The sequence below is a fragment of the Chrysochloris asiatica genome, unplaced genomic scaffold (genome assembly GCF_000296735.1).
Source record: "Chrysochloris asiatica unplaced genomic scaffold, ChrAsi1.0 scaffold00051, whole genome shotgun sequence".
Lineage (NCBI taxonomy): Eukaryota > Metazoa > Chordata > Mammalia > Afrosoricida > Chrysochloridae > Chrysochloris > Chrysochloris asiatica.
This window is the reverse complement of record NW_006408569.1, coordinates 15,632,952-15,652,308: the sequence shown is the minus strand read 5'-3', so window position 1 is coordinate 15,652,308 and position 19,357 is coordinate 15,632,952. Positions and strand designations below refer to the sequence as shown.

The 19,357-nt window shown below is 38.2% G+C and overlaps 1 protein-coding gene across 1 annotated transcript in view; it reads right to left on the bottom strand.

Moving 5' to 3' along the window:
- THOC2 (THO complex 2) overlaps positions 1-19,357 on the bottom strand; it is a 159,277-nt gene that overhangs the window by 50,993 nt on the left and 88,927 nt on the right. Inside the window, exon 12 of the mRNA XM_006862851.1 lies at positions 17,313-17,508. Coding sequence (XP_006862913.1) covers positions 17,313-17,508 — 196 coding nt within the window. The remainder of the gene's footprint in view (positions 1-17,312; positions 17,509-19,357) is intronic.

The following is a 19,357-nucleotide window of genomic DNA, read 5'->3' as shown; positions in this document are numbered from 1 at the left end:
AGTATAGAGGACGGGTTTCTAGGATATCCCCTTTGGTCGGAAGATGATGCAGGGAGGGGATTGGAACCATGGCAATGAGATGATATACGATGGAATGAATGTAAAACTATAAAGTTCTCTCATGTAAACTACCATATAATTCACAAAACATTTAAAAAAAAATGCATGGGTCCACATATTATCTATGATTCACAGGTGGTCCCTAAGAAGATATACTTGATACTGTTGTGTAGTCATTCAAAATGAAATTATAGTTTTGTGTACAGGGAGGGTAGGTTGCACAGAGATCAAAGGACTCATCAGACTTCTCAGGATTTACCTCAATATAAAGTGAGGGAAGGAGAACAGCTAATATAAAGCTAACACAGTTCTTATTATCTTTGCATATAAGGATATTTTGTATGTATTTTCATGTTTGAGCAATTTAATGGGTGTTACCAAAGGAAGTCTAACTTTAGCACAACATTTTCACATGAGAATAATTCAGGAGAAAATTCTACCTCTTGGACCTATGTTATATTGATGGGGAAATACCTTCATTGGCAGGTTAAAAGGTATGATTCCCTTTCACAGAATAAATTATTCGGACAGGTTACAGAGGAGTAGCCTGGCAGAAAGAAACCTAAATGGATTTGTGGTTTTGTGGCTTTTCCTTATTTGCAAAGGGGGTAGCAGTTGTATAACTCTGGCAGCACATTGGGTGCACTGGAAAGCAGAAATAAAGGTATAACCTAATTGGAAGACTTATTTTTACAATATATTATTTTGGAGATAAAATCAGCTAAGCTACTCCCTTCCCTAGAATATTGTTGTTGTTGTTAAGTGCCTTCGAGTCGATTCTGACCCATAGCGACCCTGTACAGGGTTTCCAAGGTTGTAAATCCTTACGGGAGTAGAAAGCCTCATCTTTCTCCTGCAGAGCGACTGGTAGTTTCGAACCACTGACCTTAAGGTTCGCAGCCCGATTCGTAAACACTACGCTACCAGAGCTCCTTTCCCTAGAATATTATGATTCTAATAATGCTACACATAATTTACTCTATAGAACTAAAGTATTTTCCTTTTATTATTGTTGTTGTTGTTACGTGCCGTCAAGTCAGTTCCGACCCATAGCAACCCTAAACAGGGTTTCCTAGGGAAAGAGTCTTCAAATCAAGTATCAATGCTATCCGCTCTGTGCACAGGGTAGATAGGGACGGGAAACTTAGACATTGGCTATCTAAAATGAGGGGGCAATAAAGGCACCAAGTGACTGGCATACAAGGTTTCCAGAGGGAACTTAATTTAAGAGTGCGGGGGGAAAGAAAGAGACCCCACTGAATAGCTGTCATCTTGTCTAGATGGGTCTGGTGAAAGGAGATGGGGATAAGATTCATAAGATTCAATAGTGAATAACTGTTATCATGACTAATCGTGACTGTCACACTTGTAAAGGTAGAAGTTTTGTAACAAAGAAAGGGGAGTGGTTAATCTTACAGTCCAGAACTGTGGACCCTAGGACCATCAAGAGAGGAACGCAAAAATAGAATGTGGGACCTTATCCAGAGAAGTAGTAGCACCAGAGAAGGAGGCAGAGATGGGGGCATGGAGGGGGGAAGTGGCTGAGGACTCTAGATTCATCAACTAAGAGAAGGACTAAGAACTGGTGGCCAGAAGCAGACTTGCAGAATGTGCCCTTTGGAGATGTAAATTATTATGTATGTCTGAGTGGGGTTTTTTTGTGTGTTTTTTTAAAAAAGCTAAAGTGGACAGAGAGAAATACTTTTAACTGATGGTATATGGAGGGGATTATAATCAATATAATAAAACAAGTTATATGAATTGTTGAATGTGAAGCTGATGATGTGCCCTGTAAACTTTCACTCAATCCACAATAAGAACCTTAAACTAAAAAAAAAAAAAAAAAAAAGTTTAATAAAGTGAAACCCTATTTTAACCTTTAGACTTCATCACAACTTATTTTTTCCATACTCTCTTTAGTACATTACCTAATCAATGTTTAGACATATCTCATTTGATCCTCATAGCAACCCCAGGAACTACTTAAGGCAAATATTACTACCAACTGTCTCTGGCTTAGAAAAGTGACTGGCTTAAGATCACATATCTAGAAATTTGATAACAGCTTCCTCCGCATAGTGGTTAAGAGTTCAGGCTGCTAACCTCAAGGTCAGTAGTTCGACACTACCAGCCATTTCACAGGAGGAAGATGAGGCTTTCTGCTCTAGTTAAGATTTACAGCCTTGAAAATTCTATACAGGCTCATTGTGAATCAGAACCAACTCAACAACACACTACCACCACCACCACCAATGAAACCAGTTGAGTTATGCACTGAACTGCTAACCACAAGGTCGGAAATCCTCTATGTGGTAGCTATGAGTCAAAAACCAGTTAGCATAATTTACTGATAGTCCTTTAATTACTTTTGTCTGGGGAACAGCCTTACATGGACTGTGGGCATGTTAGGGTCTAAAGTCAGTCCATAAGTTGAAAATTATGTATACTCACAATTACCCTTAGAAATCCCTTAAAGCCATCACAAAGTATACAGAAAAACCACCTTTCAGTTAAGTCAATAAAGACTGCTTGTTCCCCTCTAGCATTACAAGAAATACTTTTGATTCACTTGAACAAAAGATGAGGTGATTGGCTTGAGCTTAGGGACCTTGTCACATGAAAAAGGAGCTCACTCTGGTGATGCTAGGGGTTAAGCACTGGGCTGCTAACCATAAGCTTTGTGGTTCAAATCCACCAGCACCACCATGAGAAAAAGATGAGGTTGTCTGCTCCTACAAAGATTTACAGTCTCAGAAACCCTATGGAGCAGTTCTATTCCATACTATAGGGTTTTGTGAATCAGAAACAACTCTATATGACAGTGGGTTTGATTTCACAGTGACACTACCGTAAACATCAAACTCACACTGAGTGTGGTGAGATACTCTTAAGAACTCTAAAAATCTGAGTCAAACTAAAAAGAAAAACAATGCCTCCAATTCCATCTTTACTCTTTGGGCATGCATATTCAGTCAGTATTTTTTGACGGTGCAAGTATTACTATATTCACATAAATTAAGCACAAGTCTGGAGCAACTCCATACCTTAATCTAAAAGGAATATTAATTTTGAGCTTGAATCATACTAGAATGTCTTTAATTTCATAAAGAAACAGACAGAATCACTGTCCCTTCCCCAGTAACTAATGAAAAGTAGTTAACATCGCCCTAAAACCTTAAAGCATCGATTAATAAACTAGAGTTTTTGGAACCAACGGTCTAAGGTATACTATCCCCCAGCCTTCCAAATGTTTATTATGAAAAAACTACAAATATCCATAAGAAATGAAAGAATAGTATACTAAACATCTAATTACATAACTTTCAAACAGATTCAACAATAGACAGTTTGCCTTTATACTTTGGGTTGATTTAAAAAAAAGAAGAAAACATGGCACATAACCTCAAAATAATTCAGCATGTGTCTCTTAAGAGTAAGAGCATTCTTCTACTCAACCACAGTATCATTAACACACATATTTCCTAACGTAACTTACTTCTCAGTTTAAGGTGTATTTTGACACTCTGATTCCAGGTTTTCTTAGGCTTTATTTTTTAATCAATTTAGAGCACTGTGGTTTTGCTAAGAATCAACACATGAAGCAGCCGTGTTGTACACGATGAATATAATTAATTTCAATGAATTTTATAAGAATGGCAAGTGTTTTGATATATGTGTGTATACACACACACACACACACACACACACACACACACACACAGGTATAGTTAGAGTAAGAAAAAGAAACAGCCATGCAAGGAAGCTAACTAGACAAGTGAATTAAGATATAGTGAAGCAAACACAGAATCTCCACCCCCACCCGCCCAGTTCCTAATGCAATAAACAAAAGGTTTTATTTATTAAATGCCTTAAACTCACCATAAACAAAACAAAAGGAATTTATGCCATTAATTTCAAAAGTTATGATAAAGGCAATTGCCATAACAAAGTTCATAAAAATACTGTTCTACATCCTAATTTGGTGAGTAACCTATGGGATCTTAAAAGCCTGTGAGGAGCCATATAAGATACAATGATCGGTCTTTACTCGTCTAGAACAAAAAAGAAAGAAATCCGAAGAGTCAAAGAAGAAACTAATCTATAGGACTACTAGCTCACAGGAACCATGGCCTTATCTACCCTGACACCAGAAAAACGAGATAGTGCTCGACTACCACGAATAACTGTCCTGACCAGGGATTCAATCGATGGTACCAGATAAAATGAGAAAAATGCAGGACAAACATCAAATTCTTTAAAAAGTTAGACTTCTGGGGACTCCTGAGCCCATGGACAAAGATATAGCCATGGAGGGCTAGAGCCAAGAGCAAAGCGTCCAGCTGATATGAAGCGAGGGGAGACACACAAGAACACCCAAACTTGTAGACAGTACCCATTCGATCTAGCCTCGATGGCTTGATGATCAGAACTCGACTAGAGAAAGATTAAAATAAAAATTGTTTTTGATAAAGGAAACAAGTATAAATTGCTACAATTTGATAAACTTGACCTATAATTATGGATGTAGTAGCTCAAAATACCAATTAAGAGGGAAGGAGTCTTCACATCAAGTATCAATCCTATCCCCTCTATATACAGGGTAGATAGGGATGGGCAACTTAGACATTGGCTACTTAAAAGGCGGGGCAATAAAGGCACGAAGTGACTGGCTTACAAGTTTTCAAGAGGGAGTTTAGTTTCAGAGTGCAGGGGAAGGTAAACTCCTCACTGAATATTTTTCATATTGTCTAGATGGGTTTGGTGAAAGGAGATGGGGATAAGATTCTCATGATTCAATAGTGAGTAATTGTTATCATGACTGACTGCAACTGTCACAACTGTAAAGGTATAAATTTTGTAACATAAAGGAGGGAGTAGTTAATCTTACAATTCAAGAAAAGAGGACCCTAGGACCATCAAGGGAGAAGCGCACCAGCAGAATGTGGGACATTATCCAAAAAAGCAGCAACACCAGAGATGGAGGTAGAGATGAGGACATGTAGAGAGAGAGCAGCTAAGGACTCTAGACTCATGGAAAGGGAAAGACTGACTGCTGGCGGCCAGGAGGCAGGCTTGCAGAATGTGCCCTATGGTTGTTCAAACAATTATATATTCCTGAGTGTTTTTGTGTACTTCCCCACTCCCCCCGAAAAAAACAAAAAACAACGAGAGGGAATAGAAGCAAATACTGTTGAATGATGATGCACGGAGGAGACTGTAATCATTGCAGCGAAATGATGGTATAAAACTTATGTTCTCCCTTGTAAACTATCACTCAATTCACAATAAAAACTTTAAAAAACAAAACAAAACAGGTCAGACTTACTGGACTTGTAGATAGATACCTCCAAGATTATCACCTTGAGATATACTTTACATTTGGAACTAAACCCACTCTCAGAGGTCATCTTTCACAAAAATAACAGATAAGTTTATAAGATAAACAGTATCACCTGCAAGTGCAGTTGTTGTCAAGTCAGTTCTGACTCACAGCAGCCCTGTATAGGGTTTCCAAGGAGCAGATGATGAGTGCAATGCTCCTTTAAGAATCAACTATATGTGACTGGATGATCAGAGCTCAACCAGAAGTAAAAAGAAGAGGAAAAGAAAAAAAAAGTATTCTCATACAATTTGATGAACTTGACCTACACCTATGGAAGCAGTAGCTCAAAAGAGGGAACAAGGCCTTACACAGCAAGAATCATTCCCACCCCCTCCACACACAGAGTAGACAGGGATGGGCAACTTGGACACTGGCTACCCAAAATGGGGGGGTAGGGCTACAAAGGCAAGAAGTGACTGGCTTACAAGCTTTCAAGAGGGAACCTAGATCCAGAGGGCCTGGAGGAAGGTAGAATCTCCAGTGAGTAGTATTCAATCTGACCAGGCGGGGCTGATGAAATGAAATACAGACGGGTCTCTTGTGATACAATAGTGAATAATTGTTATCAGGACTGATTGTGAGGGTAGGAAATGTAAAGGTAGACGTTTTATAGCAAGGAGGGGAATGATTAACTTTTCAGTCTAGGAGCGGAGGTCCCTAGGACCATCAAGGGAGAAGAGCAGAGAGCGGGACCCTACCCAGAGAAGCAGTGATGCCTGAAATGGAGCCAGAGATGATGATGTGGTGCAATGGAGCAGCTGGAGACTTTAGATCCAGAGAGGGAGAGTGACTGTGTGTTGAAGACCTGGGGAATACGGGGGAAGGATTGCATGGAGGAGATTGTAACCATGGCAATGAGATGATATACGATAGAATGAATGTAAAACTAATGTTCTCCCATGTAAACTATCACATAATTCACAATAAAACATTTAAGAAAAAAAAAAATACAGTAACCAAAGACAGAAAAAGAAAAAAAAAAAAAAGATGGTCAATATTTACCCTAAAGCAAAGATGAGAACATAAAAGTGGACAGAGTATCTAGATTAATGGGAACAAAACTACCAGAATGGATATAATGAGAATGCTGACACACTGTAAAAACTGTAACCAATAACAATGAACATGTATAGAAATTGCTAAAAGGAAATCCAATTTGCTGTGTATACTTTTTACTAAAAATACAATGAAAAAGAAAAATCACACATAACAAAAACACACAAAATTTAAAATGCAAGGGGAAAGGGAAACTAGATTAAGAGACATTGAACAACTAAAACAGAAATATTGAGAATGCTAATGCACTCTGAAGAATACAGTCAATATCCCCGAATAATTTGTACAGAAACTTTTGAATGAAACCTAAGTTGCTGTGTAAATGTTCACAAGAAACACAATAAAATACTATTTTTCTTAAAAAGTAGTGTCCAAGGAAAACAAAATCAAGATTCTAGTACATTATGGTATGGCTCCTGTCCCCACACCAATCCCCAGAAGGAGTACTGGATAAAGAAAATAACGTCAACAAAATCCTTACAAATGTCCTCATGAATACCCTCCACGTAGGCAATGTGGCTTGCAGAGTATACAGGTAGCCCAAGAAAAAACCTTGCAAATATAGAAGCCAAGAGGACACTGACAAAGGAAGAACCAGCTGCCACGGCTTGCTAACTTTAAAGTCACTGTGTTAAGATGGGAAATCCAAAGGAGATGAGTAGCACAAAAGTGAGGTCCCTAAATTAGGGTTATACTCACCCTCAGCCGAGTTCATTCACTCCTCTATTCTAGACGACAGAAAAATCCGAAAATAAAACCCAGTACCCAAACTATAACTTGGTATAACTGTGTGTGTGTGTGTGTGTGTGTGTGTGTGTGTGTGTGTGGAGGGGTGAGGGGGATGGGCAGGAGGTGGCCTGATAATAAGGTGGGAACAGAAAGAATAGAAGAATTGCACACCGCTGTCTACATTGAGATGAAAAGGAAGGCTGTGGCAACTATGGAAACATAAATGTCACCCCCCAACCCCAAACAAGTGAAAGGAAGGAGGGAGGGAGAAAAAGCATATACATGTCAAAGTGAACTTATTATGGAAGAAAGTACAATTCAAAGGGCTGAGACAGTCTTCACAAGTACCTCTATGAAGTCAGAAGAAAAGGTGAGAATGAACTCAAAACAAAAAACAAACGGATGTGATAAATATAATGAGATGGAAAGAGAGATTACAGAGATAAAACACAAAAACATGAATACAGATATATACTTAGAATAGAGTCCGACACAGAGTAAAAGTTCAATTAATATTAACCCTGGTACAGTAGTGGGTTACATGGTGTGCTGGTAACTGCAAAGTCAGCAATTTGAATCCACCAACTGTTCATCAGGAGAAAGATGAAGCATTCAGCTCGCGTAAAGATATGCAGTCTTGAAAACCCTATATAAGGTCACTATGAGTCGGAACCAACTTGATGGCAAAAAGCAATGCAGCAGCATTACCATAACAATTTCATCTATTAACACCATCAACGGATGTTAAAAAGCACCAAGGAAAACAGATACTTGTAAACCAATGCTCATTGCAGCATAACTTACAATAGTCAAAAGGTAGAAATAAAACTCAAGTGGCCTTAAATACATCAATGAATAAACAAAATGTGATATATGCATTCAGTGGAGTATTACGCAGCCATGAAGACAATTTTATATACACATAACATGAATAAAACTTAAAAATATGCTAAGTGAAATAAGTTAGTCACAAGACGGCAAACATTTTATTGTAACACTTGAAATATCCAAAACAAACAAATGTACAGAGATTTTAAAAAAACAATGGTAACCAGGGAGTAGCGGAAGGAGGAATGGGGAATTATTGCATAAGGGGCACAGACTTTCTGTTTGTAGTGATGGAAATCATTTGGAAATAATGGTGATGATTGTACATGGGCCAGTGTAAATGTCACTGAAATATATGCTTTAAAATGGTTCAAGTGTCATATTCTTTATCATATATATTTTATCACAATAAAATAATTTGTATGCATAGATGCTGTCAAAAGCATTTTTGTATGTTAAATGAGCATGTTAAAGCTATTCTCTGTTGTTGTTAACTGCCATTGAGTCGATTCTGACCCAGAGCAACCCTGTATAGGGTTTCCGAAGAGTGACTGATGAGCTTGAACCGCTGACCTTGAGATTCAAATGACTTTGCAGTCTGGCACATTAAACCACAGCGGCACACCAGGACTCCTACAACTAAAAAAAAAAGTTAAAGAGAACAAAATGCTAACTGCTCAACAGTTTTCTAAATCTGAAAACAAAGACCAAGCTATTAATATACTAGAACAGTAGTTCTCAATGTGTGATCTTTGGAATAGAAGGATGTTTCACCTGGGAACTTGCTAGAAATGCCCTGCTCCAGACCTACAAAATCACAAACTCTGAGCTTGGAGTCAATAATCTGTGTTTTACAGGCGCTCTGGTAACGTAGTGGTTACGAATTGGGCTGCTAACCTTAAGGTCAGCAGTTCGAAACTACCAGCTGTTCCACAGAAGAAAGATGAGGCTTTCTGCTCCCATAAAGATTTACAGCCTCAGAAACCCTATACAGGGTCGCTAGGAGTCAGAACTGACTCCACAACACATAACTACCACCACGAACAGCACTCTAAGTGTTGCTGATTGCTTATGCCTTCTAAACTTTGAAAATTACTGTACTAAAAAGCTAGTCCTACCTATATTGTACTACATACCTCATTTAACAAGTGTATGTACAGATAATAGATGATTATAAAATAACTATAGACTAGAAGACCATTCTGTAAAGTGATTTATCTGTATAAGTATGTAAGCTACTTTTAAAAATCATAATTTATACATTACTCATACAAGTAACCCAAACTATGAGATTCGTTACAGACATTTAAGTATAAATAAATTATTTTGAATGAAGGTCATATTCCCCCATTACAAGTAATCTTAAAGCTTGATTAAATTCCTATCTAGGCTACAAATGCCTTTTTAAACCTATAACCACAAAAGAAATGGTTTGTCATGGTGAAATATTGTTACAAGCAGAAATTAACTGAAATTCTAACTCATATCACTGAAAGATTCACTTTTCCTACCAGAACCCTAGCAATAAGAAAAGACAGATTTCTTCTCATATTGGGCCAAATAATCATAATAAATATATTTCTATTCCCTCCCCCTTTTCTACTCCCCTGTCCCTTCCTACTCCCTTCCCCCTTTCTACTTTACAAGTATCTATTTAGACTGTACAGGGTCGCTATGGGTCGGACCCGACTCGATGGCACTTAACAACAACAATTTAGACTGAAGGTTGGGGAGTAATCAGGCACAACTGGGACAGAAATCAGATACAGGAGGACTGTAATACACAAGGGGACAGGTAATAGCCCTAACACCTTTGCATCTTGGTAAAAATGTTTTATATATACAAGTATGTTGTTGCTCCTAAGTGCTGTCAAATTGGTTGCAATTCATAGCAACCCTGCACAGGTATCCAACAAGCAATTAGTGGGTTTGAACCACTGACCTGTGGTTAGCAATCCAGTGCTAATCCAGTGCCACACGCATAGGACTTCCATAAATTGGATGTCTGGTCTTTTGCTTACAAGTTTGTGACACAGACAAAGAAAGAACTTCAAAACAGAAGATCTGAACAGTAAGATTTTCAGTTAACAAGAATAGCATTATAGTGGGTGAAATTATTATGAGAGCAGGCTATTTACATAATCCCCACAAGATATACATATTAACACCAAAGAAAAAACTAGCCGTTTTTACAGAAGACAAAACTGGCAGTCATCACCTTAAACAAGTGATGCAAGTTAACATTACCAATAATGGGACAAATTGACATTATGTACCTCTTGATATGGAGTCCTGGTGTGGCAATGTAAGATAAGCACTTGACCACCACGTCAGTTTGAACCACAAGGTCTGCAGTTCAAACTCACCAGCCGCTCCTCAGAAACCCTATACAGGGTCGCTACGAAGCAAAACCAATTTGACAGTACTTAGCAGCAACAACAACAACAACCTCTTGATAATGGTGTCCTGGGAAAAGATACAATCATTTTATTCTTTAAGCAGGTACTGGTGGCACAAACGGTTAAGTAGTCTGCTACAAACCAAAACACTGGAGGTTCAAATTCACACAGAGGTACCTTAAAAGAACGATCTAGCAATCTCCTTCTAATATATCAGTCACTGACAACCTTACAGAGCAAAGTTCTACTTTGAAACATATGGGATCACCGTGAGTCAGAAATGACTCAACAGCAGCAGATTTGGTTTACTTTTAGGTAACATGACTTTTCAGACTATAAGGATCAAAATAAGGAAGTGTTGTTTTAGAGTACTTTTAACCCAGTTTAAATTTGTTAGCATTAAAAACTGCCTACGAATTAAGTATTAAAAGTCAAATCAAATATTTCATGTGTCCAATGACAGTAATGTTCAGTTTTACTATGTGGTCTGTTGTCTAGCATTAAAATTAGATACAATCACCAAAACACTGAGAAATCTGCAAATGTGATTATAACAATTTCTAGATGTTCTTCTGGCTGCCTTGCTTTATCACTGAAGAAGAAATTATGCATTATTCTTTTTAGCTTCAAGACCTTGGGTAGTGTCATGGACTGAATTATCATAGTTTAAGTTTCATGTCAACTTGACAGTCAGGATTCTCAGTGGTTTGGCATTTGAAATGTAGTTGCCCCATAATGAGATCTAATATAAGGTAATCAATGCTATGATGAGGTCTGCTATGAGCAGCCAATCAATTGAAAGGAAGTCTCCTCAGGGATGTGGCCTGCTTCCAATATATTAGACACTCAAGTAAAGCTTGTTTGCTCTCCGTTGTGTCTGGATCTTGCATCTGCTCATTCTCCAACCTCAAGTTCTTTGGACTTGAGCTACTACTAATTGCTCTGTTACCACGCAATTCTGGGAGTCCTCAGCAGGCCACATCCCTGAGACTTCCTTTCAACCAAACACATTCTTATCAACTAGACCTGCATAGCTTCCTACTATCTGATCTGCCCATCTTGGTTCACCTAACGCAGATTTGGGACTCTCTCAACTCTACATGTGTGAGCCATTTCCTTGATACACATTTCTCTTTATACATACATGTATGTTTCACTGGTTTTGCTTCTCCAAAGAACCGAGCCTAAGGCAAGTGCATATGTGATTATAATAATTTCTGGATGTTCTTCAGGCTGTCTTGCTTCATAATTAAAAAGAAATTATGCATTATTCTTTTCAGCTTCAAGACTTTGGGTAGTATACTACACTAAATTCTATCTCCCATACATATATGCCAACTTAGCTGGGTCAAAGGAGCTCTGATTGCACAGTGGTGTCAAAGGAGCCCTAGTCATCAGGGAAATATAAATTAATGCCACGAGATATCACTACACACTCACTGGTGGTGGCAGTGTGCCATGGAGTCTGTTCCAACTCATAGTGACCCTGTATAAGGTTTCCAAGACTGTAAATCTTTACGGGAGCAGAAAGCCTCATCTTTCTCCCACGGAATATCTGGTAGTTTCGAACTGCTGACCTTCAGGTTAACAGCCCAACTCATAAACACTACACTACCAGAGCTCCTTTAGAATTGACTAAAATGTAAAGACTGAAATAGCAAATGTTGGTAAAGATATGGAGTAATTGGAACTCCTGGGAATGAAAAATGCAGACATTTTGAACCAGTGTAGAAATTTCTGTATGACCCAGAAATCCAACTCTGTAAGAAACAAAAACCTGTCTCCCTTCCCCCACAAGACTGGTACAAGAATATTCATAGTAGTTTTACTTACAATAGCTCCAACTAGAAACAAGTCATATGTCCATTGGTCTGCTAATCAAAAGGTCAGTGGTGGAGATTGTAGAAAGATGGTGGACTAGGCAGAAAGGCTGTGTGGGCTTCTGCAGCAAGGATACAGAAAACTGGATAAGGTTGATACACAAGACAGCCCTGGAACTCTGAGCTCCAGATAAAAGGATAGAAAAGTGGACTGAGTGCATACTGGGAGGAAAAGCTGAACAGACACAGCAAGAGAGGACGTGACTAATAACAGAGACAGCAGAAAGAACATGCCACAGTCATCTTGCAAGTTCATGAATGGCTTTAGAGATATTTGTGTTGCAGAAACCTGCCTGTGGCTTACAGAAACAAAGGAGACGACAGCTGCAACTATACAGTCAAGCCACAACCATACCCTCTACAGTCTAAGCAATTAGACAAGACCCAATACAGCTGCTATACACCAGAGCAGTGACTAAAACATTCATCAACTTAATCCACTCTGAACTGAACTGCATAAACGGTGAACAGAGAAGCTTATCTCCTAAGCACACCCAACAGGAGGCAACTTGGTGAGTACCTAAGGATAAACCAACACACATTCATCAACTTAATACAAATACAACACCACCACAATGCCTAGAAAACAGCACAAAATTTATCTTCACATAAAGAACACAGAGTAACAAATGACTAAGGGGCAGTGCTAGAAAAGGCTTTTGAAGTAGACAAGGCACTGGAACTACGTGAAAAAGAATTCAGGAGAATGATAATGAATTATATCCAAACATTTCACAAAAAGTTCAAGGAAAACAAGGAAGAATTCAGAAAAGTGCTACAGGAATAATCTAACAAAACAGATACAGCATTGGAGACAATACAAAACCTGCAAACAGAAATCCAGAAGACGAACAATAAGATATCAGAAATGGACAATGCACTAAATGGGCAAAGGAATAGAATTGAATCAATGGAAACCAGAATTAGTGAGCTTGAAGAGAAATCTCTCAATACTAGTAAGATACAAAGCAATCAGAGAAAAGAATGAAAAATCTGAAGAAAACCTAAGATTCATGTGGGACAATATAAAGAGGAATAAAGGTGATCAAAATTCCAGAACAGGAGCAGACAAAGAAAACCACAGAAAAGGCAGTTGAAGAGCTGCTAGAAGAAAATCTCCCTAACACCATGAAAAATGAGATGATAAATACTGAAGAAGCTGAACAAAGCCCAGACAAGATAGACCACAAAGGCATATCATAATCAAACTCTCTAAAATCAAAGACAAGGAAAGAATCCTGAAAGCAGCTCGGGAAAAATGAACTGTTACCTACAAAAGAAACCCAATAAGATTAAGTTCTGACTTTTCAGTAGAAATCATGCAGGCAAGAAGGCAATGGGGATACATATGCAAAACTCTCAAAGAAAACAATTGTCAACCAAGATTCATATACCCAGCAACACTGTCCCTCAAATATGGTAATAAACATAAATTATAGACGTTTGTAAAAGCCAAGTCAACTTTACAAAAATATACTAAAGGGCATCCTTTGGACTGAGAACCGACAACCACAGATTGACATACATGACAGCACCAGCCAGAATTCAATCCAGATATAGAAGTATCCACAGTACAATAAAACTACAAGACTGAAGATAGGGAATCAGAGATATGAATCTATAATGAAGACAACTACAGAACAAAAAAAAGAAGAAGAAAAGTATAGTTACAAACACCAAATGGCAAGAAGTCAAGTAGACTTCAAGATAAATCAGACTGCTATAATTTGGGGAAGAAATTTAAAAATTACAGGGTAACCTCCAAGAAACATAACTCAGCACAGGAAAAAATGCAGAACAACGAAACCAGCAGCACCACACACACACACAAAAAACACACAGCAAAATGGCTGCAATCAATTCATATCTATCGATAATTACACTAAACATCAATGGATTAAATATGCCAGTTAAGAGACAGAGAGTAGTAGAATGGAAAAGAAAATAGGATCCTTCAATATGCTGTCTACAATTGACACACCTTACACTCAAAGACAACATAGATTATAAATTAATGGATGGAAAGCTAATGAAAACCAAAACCATGAAGGAGTGGCAATAATAATCTGTGAAAACATACACTTTAAGGCAAAAACTAGCATGAGACAAGTTAAAGGTCAGTGGTATGAACCCACCAGTCACTCCACATTAGAAAGATGAAGGAGTCTGCTTCCTTAAAGACTGTTGTTGTTGTTAAGTACCATGAGTCAGTTCCAACTCACAGCAACCCTGTATAACTTCCAAGGAGCAGCTGGTGAGCTTGAACTGCTATCCTTGCAGTTCAAACAACCTTGCAGTCCAACGCATTAACCCATGGCGCCACACCAAACCCTATGGAGCAGTTCTATTCTGTCCTATTGTTGTTGTTGTTGTGTGCCGTGGAGTCGGTTCCGACTCATAGCGAGCCTACACAGGGTTTCCGAGGCTGTAAATCTTTATGGGAGCAGACCACCTCATCTTTCTCCCATGGAACCGCTGGTAGTTTTGAACTGCTGACCTTGTGGCTCGCAGCCCAATTTGTAACCACTACACTACCAGAGCTCCTTCTGAACTGACTTGACAACAACAGAGTTTGGCAGTTATATAATGATGAAGTGTGATAGTTTGTAATGATCCCTCCAATGAAGTGATCTGACTAGATAAACCAATACTATTGTTAAGACAATTATGGGTGGGATACAGTACTCTTAATCCTGTCACATCCCTGATTCAATGTAAGGGGAGATTTCTTAGGGTGTGGCCTGTAACACCTTTCATCTTACAAAAGATAAAAGGAAAGAGCTAAGTGAGCAGAGACAGGGACCTACTCCCACCAAGAAAGAAGAACCAAGAGTAGAGTGTGCCCTTTGGATCTGGGGTCCATGGACTTTGCAGCTCCTAGATCCAGGGGGAGATTGATGCCAAGACACATGGACATCCCCAAGGAATGCTGAGCCTACAGATCCTAAAAGGAAACAAGTTACCCTTTCCCCAGAGCCAATACAGAGAAAAAGCTTTCCCCTAGAATTGGCGCTGTAAATTTGAACTTCTATCTTCCTGAACTGTGATAGGATAAATTCCTGTTTGTTAAAGACATTTACATATGGTATTTCTGTCATAATACCACTAGACAGGCAAGCAAATTTCTTAGAACACAAAAAACAAGGAATAAAATAAAGTTTGTATCTAGAATACAAAAAGAACCCTACAAATCAATGATAAAAAAGAAAATAACTTCATTAAATATCAGACAAGAGATTTGGACGGACACTTCAGTGAAGATGATTACAAATGGCAAATTTGCACATGAAAAGATGCTCAATATCACTAGTCATCAGGGAAATGTAAATTAAAGGCACAATGAGATATCATTATACACTCACAGAATGACTAAAATGCAAAAGATAAGGATGTAGATAAACTGAAATTCTGATACAATGCTCCTGGGGAATGGAAAATGCAGACATTTTGGACCAGTGTAGTAATTTTCATGATCCAGCAATCCAACTCTGAAAAAAACAAAAAGTTCTGCCTGCCACCCCAAAAGACTGGTACAAGAAAATTCATAGCAGTTTTATTTATAATAGCTCCAATTAGAAACAAGTCAAATGTCCAGTAAATGGTGAATGAATAAACAAGCTCTGATATATCTATAATATGAAATATTATTCAGAACTATTCACACATGCAAAAACTTGGGTGATTCTCAAATGCACTGTTAAGTGGAAAAAGCCACACACAAAAGAATAACATACATGCTATGTATTTTCATTTATATGAAGTTCTAGAAAAAGCAATACTAGGACTTCTGATGGGGTGCTGTAGGATCAGCAGTGGACCTCTAACCATAAGGGCAGTGCTCAAACCAACCAGTTGCTCCTCGGAAACCCTATACATGGTCGCTATGAGTTGGAACCAATTTGACAACAAATACCAACATAGTGACACAAAGAATATCAGTGGTTGCGAAGAACCAGCAATGGAGGAGGAGAATTAACTGCATAGGGACATGAAAGAACTTACTGGGGTGATGAAAATATTGTGTTATCATTATTGTATTGGTGGGCATAAAACTGTCAAAATTAATCAAACTGTACATTTAAAATCAGTAAGGGTTACTATACATTATACTTCAAAGTTGACTACAAAAAAAAACAGATGTTAGAAAAGATAGTGACAGCTAGGAGTCCTGGTGTGGTGCTGTGGGCTAATGCATCAGACTGCACAGTTGTTTGAACTGCAAGGTCAGTGGTTCAAGCTCACCAGCTGCTCCTTGGAAACCCTATACAAGGTAGCTATGGGTCAGAATAGACTCAACAGCACTTAACAACAACAACAAGGAGTACAAAGATAATTCTGAGATACTGGTACTGTTTTGTTTTATTTAATGTGGGCAAAGGTGGGCTTTATTCAGTGAAAAGCTGCTGAGCTATACAATTATGATTTGTAGTTGGTTATCTGTGTGTTTTATTTCAATAAAAAGTTTACTTTAAAACATACAAGAATGGATCCTGAATAATCTGTGGGTAAAAGGGCTTTATATAAATAATGGTGATGATTCAAAACTACAACCAAGACAAAAATAACTGATTAGCAGACACAAAAGGCACAAGAACACTTAGTTACCAGCAATTACAAGGGGGTTAAAAAAATAATCACTTGTCCAAAAGTCACTTGTCACTTTCTTACATGGGGGCTTAATCAGCTAGATTACGACCTATATTTGGGATATATATTTGGTTAGGACACAATGGATTTCCCCCCAAACTAACACAACATTATGTTTTCTTAAATTTGGTTCACTGTATTTCGTTAAATTAGATTCACTCTATTTGTAGAAATATTCATAACACAAACATATTCAGAATATTTTCAAATCATAACTTAGTTTTCTGCTTTGAAAAAAAATCTTTAGAATGAATGTAAAACTAATGTTCTCCCATGTAATCTATCACATAATTCACAATAAAACATTTAAGAAAAAAAAACCTTACTAACCTCCTTCATAAATGACTTGCCTATGCGAACCACTTTTGCAAATAAAATGGGATCATGAGAAAGATGAGGGCCAAGGTAACAGAACATATGGAAAACGTCTCTCCTCAAATCTTCAAAGTTCTCTGCTTGTTTTGGTGCTTTCTTGTTTTGCAAAGCAGTAACAGGTGAGCCTTTAGCACCTTTAGGAACTCCAACTCTATAAAAAGACACAAAGTTTATATATACTATATACAGTACCTACCATTTTAAGTTAATACTGCCATCTTAAGCAGTAAATAAACTTTTTCTTGCTCATATTTGTTTTCTAATTTCAATTCTGTCATACTTTATTATATCAGGTAATCCTCATCCAGTAGAAGATATAACAGCAGTACTGACTAGAATGTGAACACGATATTGACTAGAAAAATTAAGAGTTCAAAGAATGTTCCAAATTAACAGTATAAGAAAAGGAAACCACAGAAACAGAGATTTCAAGCAACATTTAATATAGACCAAATGAGTTTGCTTTTAATTAAACTGGGCCATACAAAGAATTTGTTCATGGGAATGGAGAACAAGAACTGAACCTCAGAGAAACAAAGATGAAAGAGAAAAATATGAATATAACACTGATTCAAGTCAATAAATATTTCTTAACTACCTAGACTGAATATAATGGAAGTAGTGGTAGGGAAGGTGAACAGCATAATGGAAGATGGTACCACACTAAAAAGAACAGCATGCCAAAAATTCCCACCTGCTGAGCAGGCATCCAGCTCTGAACTTACAGGGGTCACTCTCTGAAATGCAGCCTTCATAGTCCACAGCCCAGGTGGCACAGAAGGCATCAGCCAGTAGCTAAGCATGAGTCACAAAGGTTGGGGCTTTTGAGGCAGGCTCTTATCTGTGGGACTAAAGTAAAGCCAGAGCTGCTGCCAATACTGTTCCTAATTGTCCAGCAGGTAGGCTAAGGGCTAAAAGACTAGATGACAAAATAACCAGGGATTGATAGAAGCTGCACTAGCTATTTCCAGAAGAAAAGCCTATATGCCAAGAGAAATAAGGCAAACAGAGAGGCAGTGTCATCACTCAGAGATAATCAACCCAAAACTGAGAAAAATTACACTAACCCTTTTCATAACCCATGGGGCACATAGTGCCCACTTATATTTTCTGCCTCTGGAGTTGAGTGGGAAACTGCTACCCTATTTTTAGTGTGTGCTGCCATCTGACAGGGCCTATATAACTGTGTGAATCTGAAGAAATGGGCTTTTTCCACCAACCCAACACCAAAGATCCCTCAGGATAAATGTGTCCCGCAAATTATATACAAATCCAAATTACCTCAAAACAAATTATTTTGCATTTCATTCAAAACGTCTTACATTACTGAAAACATGGCTTCAACAACAAAAAATTCACAGCAGAAAATAAGTTAGTCTTAAAAAGGAATCCTTGGGTAGTACAAACAGTTAAACATACAGCTGAAGGTTTAAGTCCACCCTGAGGAGCCTTGGTAGAAAGACCTAGCTCTCTTCTGGAAAAATTGGCCACTGAAAACTCTATGGAGCACAGCTCTATTTTGATATACATGGGATCACCAACTGAGCGGAAATTAACAGCAAGTAACTTGGTTAAAAATCTTAAGAATTCCCTAACCCTTTTCAAGAAAGAATTAAAAGTTCAATGTAGAAAAATGAAGTCTTCACTTTCAGCGGAGCAAACCCAACTTAGAAGTTTAGCCTCCTTTTTAGTCTACACTACGTTGTTCTTGTTAGGTGCCATCGAGTCGGTACCGACTCATAGCAAACCTATGTACAACAGAATGAAACACTGCCCAGTCCTGGGCCAACGTCACAATTGCTGCCACGCTTGAGCTCATTGATGCTGCCACTTGGCCAATCCATCTGGCTGGGGGTCTTCCTCTTCTTCTCTGACCCTCCACCTTACCAAACATGATATCGTTCTCCAGAGATTGGTCCCTCCTGACAAAATATCCGAAGTATGAGAGACAAAGTTTGGCCATCCTGGCCTCCAAGGAGCACTCTGGCTGCACTTCTTCC